Source organism: Melanotaenia boesemani, chromosome 12, assembly GCF_017639745.1.
Source record: "Melanotaenia boesemani isolate fMelBoe1 chromosome 12, fMelBoe1.pri, whole genome shotgun sequence".
Taxonomy (NCBI): domain Eukaryota; kingdom Metazoa; phylum Chordata; class Actinopteri; order Atheriniformes; family Melanotaeniidae; genus Melanotaenia; species Melanotaenia boesemani.
The window spans coordinates 8,733,162-8,739,280 of NC_055693.1; the positions used below are offsets into that span (position 1 = coordinate 8,733,162).

General features: G+C 41.2%; 1 protein-coding gene across 1 annotated transcript; it reads right to left on the reverse strand.

Moving 5' to 3' along the window:
* Positions 1-1,352: 1,352 nt before the first annotated feature.
* On the reverse strand, positions 1,353-3,410 carry gdf3 (growth differentiation factor 3). The gene is made up of 2 exons (XM_042002003.1): positions 2,905-3,410; positions 1,353-2,283 (listed from the first exon to the last, which is right to left on the reverse strand). The coding sequence occupies exons 1-2, from the start codon at positions 3,179-3,181 to the stop codon at positions 1,430-1,432; spliced, it is 1,131 nt and encodes a 376-aa protein (XP_041857937.1). The 5' UTR covers positions 3,182-3,410; the 3' UTR covers positions 1,353-1,429.
* Between the last annotated feature and the right edge of the window lie 2,709 nt (positions 3,411-6,119).

Sequence of the window (6,119 nt, forward strand, 5' to 3'; positions counted from 1 at the left end):
TACATTGCTAACATTTACATTATCATACATATATGTGGCAAATGTAAATAGTGCAGGGTGTAATAAATATCCTTAAATTCTGAAATAATTCCTGCAGTCAGGGTCATAATCTAGACAAATGCTTGAATGCACTGATCGTCAACTTTAGAGGTTATGTAATCATTTATGGGGATAACCAAAAGGTTGGGAGATAAAAAGGATAAAACAACATAAAGATAACACATTTTAAACTAGGGGATACAACAAGACCATCACTGGAATAAAGGATGAGAATGGAAAAGGGAGGGCATTGTCACCCTGTAAGTGGATGGAACTTCTAAGAAACTTAGGAGGATTTTTAACAAACACCAGATACCCTCTTTAATACCCAGGCACACCATCAGACATAAACTGGTTCATCCTAAGGACCCGACTTCACACTCAAAACAAGCAACTTCATGCATGCAGTTTAATCTAATGAGGACTGTAGTCAGCTCTGCATCGGGGAAACCAAACAACCACTTGCTAGACAGATGACTCAACACAGGAGAAACAACTCAGCTCTTTTTATTCATCTTGATAAAAGACACAGATTTGAGGACCATCGTGTTAAAATTTTGGACAGATTAGTGGTTTGAGTGGGAAGTGAAAGAGGACATCTTTGTCAAAGTAGAGAAACCTTAACAGGGGAGGACTGAGACATCACCTCTTTCCCATTTACAGTAGAATCTTTTCATCTTTCCCAAGGAGACTGATTACACATTTGCACGCCTGGCCTTGAGTGAAACCATGGACAAGGACCTGAAACTTCAGGTGAGTCACAACTCCCGTCAACTGTAGACTTAAAAACATCAATGGTTTCAAAGGTTACTTTAGTGAAATCTTCTACAACCTCCATCAGAACTATTGAAGCTCCTCTAGATGAGAGCAGAACATCTTTAAGAAACTAAACACCCCATCTATATAACTTAGGTCCATTACCTGGATGAATGAGATCCTTCAGACAGGAAATGGGTGGGGGGGCTATTTTACATAAAAATAATCAGTTAAGCAGAATGCCTGCATGTGCCATGCGTGAATTGCAGTTATGACATGATGTGTTGGAACCTTAAAGACTAAAATACTAAAAAGGACAAAGGCAGAAAACTACTGGACAAGAGACAAAAGACTTTATGAGATGATTTTTAGGTAACATAAGACCTTTATTCATGTTTATATATGAAAATAGAAAATGAATACTGTTAAAAGTGAATTAAAACCCAACTTTATTAAACCCCAATTCCCTCCTGATAACGGGCCCTGGACCCCTTAATTTAGAAAGAAAAAGAAAGTGATAAAACGTCAATACCTATTTAAAAAGGGGAGAAAAAACTAATAACTAAATAAACATTCAATCATACACTGACTAAATAAAAGGGTAAACATCTTGTTGGAGTGAGGTCTAGTTGCCTCATCGACAGCCACACTCATCCACCACCATCTCCTGGTAATGTCGAAGCACCACGTTGTCGTTGTTGTCGTAGTAGAGCATGGAGATCGGGGAGAGTCGGATGGGAACGCAGCAGGGCTGAGGTGTACCCTGTGGGTCCAGGGAGTGTACCAGAGTCTGCAGGATGGCATGGTTGGTGCCGTTCAGGCTCTCGCTGAGCGGGAACGGGCACTCGCCATGGCAGTAGTTGGCCATGTAGCCCTGCGGGGCAATGATCCAGTTCTGCCAACCCACGTCTTTGAAGTCAATGTAGAGCCGGCGAGCCTTGCAGACATTACTGGGTGTCACAGGGAGGTGGATGGCGCTCCTCCTCTGTCGGGAGCGGCACTGGTGGGGGTTGAGGGACACAACGACCAGCGAGGCCTGAATCAGTGGAAGAGTAAGGGCTGGTTCCATTGGGAGGGAGTTACCAGAGTAAAAAGAAACAAGCTCCTCTGGTTCTGAACTGAAAGGTAGAAGCTCCAAAACTAAACCGTAGTTGTGTCCTGGTTTGCGCCAGCTTTCTGCCAGCAAAGTGAGGTCCATGGTGATGGTGGTGGGCTCCAGCTGCAGCTGGACTGACTGCGCCAGCAGGAGTCTGCGGTTGGCCTGAGGATTGCCCCCCCTTAGTGTGGCTCGGATCACTTTATACAACGACACGCTGATGGCTCGGGAGCCCTGCAGGAACTCTGCAGGTCTGAGAGGCTTCCAGTGGAGCTTGATTTCCAGCTGAGCCAGAGACAGCAGCTCCACAGGCTGCAGGACAGACATGTTAAAGAAAAGCTGCTTCTCCAGACAAGCATGACAGCTGCTGCTCCAGCCTGACACCAACCTGCCTGCAACACATCAGCAGGGAGAGAAGCACTTAAACAAGGACTCTCCCTTTATGTGTGCATGGCAACGTGAAGAATAAATTCTCACAACTGATTACCTCCTCCTGAAACACACACTGTGCCTGTACTCACTCTGCATTTTTAGTAGCATCTCAACAGTTTTCTTGAAGCACATTTCCAGGGTGATTTCAAGCAAACACCTTAAAAATAACAGCTTTTCCCCTAGCTTTTCTTAATTTAGGCTGGCAGGTGTTTGGTTTGCTCTGCATCTTTACTGGATAAAACTTTTCATCAATAAATAGAATTTTCTCTCATAATTACTTGTGTTCAAATTCTGTTCATTATTTTTTTCCTATTTGGACTAAACCTGCTCTTCAGTGAACAAATTCACACTAAAAAATAACTAACAAAAATATGCTTTCTGTGCTGCAGATGTAAAAACGTCTTAAAATTCAAATGCTTGTAAATTGGCATCAGTGGAAACTGATTAAACATTTGTTGTAAAACTGTCCCTTTCTGCAGCTAACTGTTCATTTAATCTCAAAGGGTTCGTTGAGAGTTAAACTAAGCTAAAAGTAAACTCAATTTGCCAACTTTTCCTAATTAAATTAACATTATTCCTACCTTGATCTTGCACGTATCGGATGATGTTGCCGCGGACTCCGTACTCAGACACAGTGCACGGGTCGCTCTCCTGGGCCTGCAGGTTCTCTGACCTCCGGAACATCCTCCAGAGCGCGGAGGGAACTTGGCGCCGGGGCTGGTGGCCCCCTGCGGGCCGGGGCAACCCGGTGAGCCCCAGAGAGCTGAGAAAGAGGCGCTCCTGTGTCTTCATATCCTCCACGTTCGACAGCGCGCGCACGCTGACAAAACACAAGGCTAACAGCACCAAGGAAGTCATGTCTGAACTGTGAGACTCTGCTCTGGTCTCACCTGTAACGTTTGTTTTAACCCGAGAGACCTCCCGGTGTGCAGCTGCGTTATTATGCTAATGAGAGGCGGGTGGGGGAGGAAACACACCAGGACTGATCTCAGATCAGATCCCCGGAGAGAAACAGTGAGATTCTTCAAACAACAGCCTGGAAAACCTCGCAAGTGAAGAGCTCAGCAGTGAAACCTTTCACTTCACTTTCCTAGAACTGTGCGTCTTAGAGATCTTTTCAGATATAGGAGCAAGTTGAAAAACACAAACACATTTATAACTTGTGCTAGGCAAAGTAAAAAGAATATTTTCAAGTTTTTGCAGACACAAAAAAGAAACGCATATAAAAACAATTAGTGCACAAGTTCACAATTACTTAAAGAGAGAAAAAAAAACAATTAACCAAAAAGTTTGCTCTGTTTGATGAAAAGGGACATGACATCCTCAGGATAAGAAGACACATGCACAGACCAGTTTTTCAGCACCACCTCAGAGTGCTCCTGATAAAAGCTAAAAGTTGCTCTGCAGATCTTTTAAATGTGCAAGCTAAAGGACAAATCGTGGTCAAAAAAAGACAAGGTTCTTCCTAATAGACCCGGAAGACCACACAATGTCATCCAAAGTACTTTTATGATCAGAATTCAAAAGTGCAGAATTACCTGACCTTCATCTCTGTACTGTCATTGAATGAAACGTTTCCTGGGTTTCATCAGCATAACCGTGTGTGACAAATCTTGATGATGTTGACCACAAGAGGGATGTAAAGACAGAAAAGGTGTTTACTCTACACCTGCTTCTTCTGTTCATTAGTGTGACTGCTGTGTGACTGATATGACTTCTTTCAGACATGGTTTGATTACTAATAAACAAATCAACAAATTATTGGAAAGGATCTCAGACATGACAAGTGGAATCTACTGTGCTAGAGTATAACTGATTGATTGATGTTTATTTAAAATATGAAAAACAAAATAAATACAAAAAAGAGATAAAAACAAATATGACAAAACAAATAACTCATACAAATACATATTCCTGAATACTCCACTCCTTCTCCTTAAATAATAACTATTATTATAATTATGATTATGAGAGTATACAAATACCGAGATTTGAAGGTGGATAAAGCCAAAAAGTACTAAAGAGAAAAAGTTTTCTTTAAGCCTGAGCAAGTTTGCTCTTTGCTGTGTGTTTATAGCACCACCTAGTGGACATTGAGGGTACCTTCTTATAATAATAAAATAAATTCACAGTAATATAGTCAGATATTTATCTTCTCAGTCATCCAGATAAGACATTGGTGAAGAAAATCTTCAGCTTTTAACTTTTTAAAAAGCAAAACTGACTTGTTGTCCATCGATAAACAGACAAGGTTTTCCTTAAACAGATAAATGGAAAGATTTCTGGGTGGCACACACTGGTTGAGTTAACTACTTGCCTGGTGTCTTGCTATTGTTCAGACCTGGTGCCAGCATATCCTGGGTGGATCCAATTACAAGTGGAGAACACTCACAGCACACATGGGATGGAATGAGAGTGCATTTAGATCTGATCACTCAGCTGGTCCAATATGCCTTTTGTCCACATTCATTTAGCAGTCAGAACACAAACATGTCCTGGGTCACAGGAAAGGACCCCATACTCACCTGACATGACTTAATGTAAGCAGCAGTTTCCGTAGGATGTTTTGTCACTCTCCATGTTTCCAGAAACAGTGCAATTCACAGAAATTCTTTATATTTTACTCTCTTTTAATTCCTGCAGAATCTATAAAGAAAACTCTAATAATCTGGATCTGTCTTGTCATTCCTTGGAGTCACATTTTAGTAAACCTTGCCCCAAAACAAGCTGTTTTTAATGGTCGTGAGATTTCATGCAACATGGACTGTGGACACGACATGGAAGCTTGTTCAAGTGAGGCATCAATAAAAAAAGGGCACCGGATGAAAGGGCAGACTGGTAAGAGACGATAAAAAGGTAAAAGTGACTCAAATAACTCCAACTAACGTATGCAGAATAGCATCTCTGAACACAGAATGCCTCCAGCCTTGAAGCAGATGGGCTCCAGCAGCAGAGAACCATACCGGGTGTGTGATGCGATCATGTCAATCTCTGAGGAATGTTTCCAAAATATTTTTCTTGGGAAAATATTGATCATTGGCTCACCAAGAGGCTTTATAGCCAAGGTGCATCAGTGATTTTTTTTTTTATTGTTGATTAAACCTACAGTCGTCACCATATTGTAAAATACTCCACATCAGTCAGATCAGAGGAACCTATCAGTAAATCATATGTGTGACAGATACACAGTCAGCCTCTGTTACACAACCATGCTTATAAATAACTCCACAACAAATGCAAATCTAACGTGTCAATGTGTGAATGACAAAGAAGATGAGCTGACTGACATGCTGATGTCCTGTTAGCTGCTCATCACAGCTTACTGTGTGCAACCAGGTGATCATTGGCCTGCAGAGAAGCTAAATGAGCTCTAATCACAAGTGATCACTCAGGACATATTTCATTACCAGGTGTGAGAACACGTATATATATATCTGTCCACTTTTGAAAGGATCACCCAGGACGTAGATTATAAATGTGTCAGTGTTTCCCTTCACAACAAAATAACAGTCCCTATTAAACCAAGTGAAAAATTAAGATGTAGGAAATATCCAATAAAGTTCATAGTGTGAATTTTCTATAGCTGAGAACATAAGAACTAAATCAGCGAAATGTGGGAATTTTTTTTTTTTACTGTAAAATAGGGTAAGTGACTTGTGTTTCCTTTATTATATGAAGGTATATGGGGAATAAGGTGCTTCTGGATCAAAATAAACCTAATTTGAGTCTCACATTATTATTGAGCAAGCCTCAAAAGCTCATTGTTGGCAGCAAGAATTATGACATTATTAACACC

Excerpts from the sequence above, each read along its gene's own strand:
- gdf3 (XM_042002003.1), bottom strand. The coding sequence starts at position 3,181 with ATGACTTCCTTGGTGCTGTTAGCCTTGTGTTTTGTCAGCGTGCGCGCG. Across the intron at positions 2,284-2,904 it reads CCGATACGTGCAAGATCAAG|GCAGGTTGGTGTCAGGCTGG; the intron begins GTAGGAATAATG and ends GATGTGTTGCAG.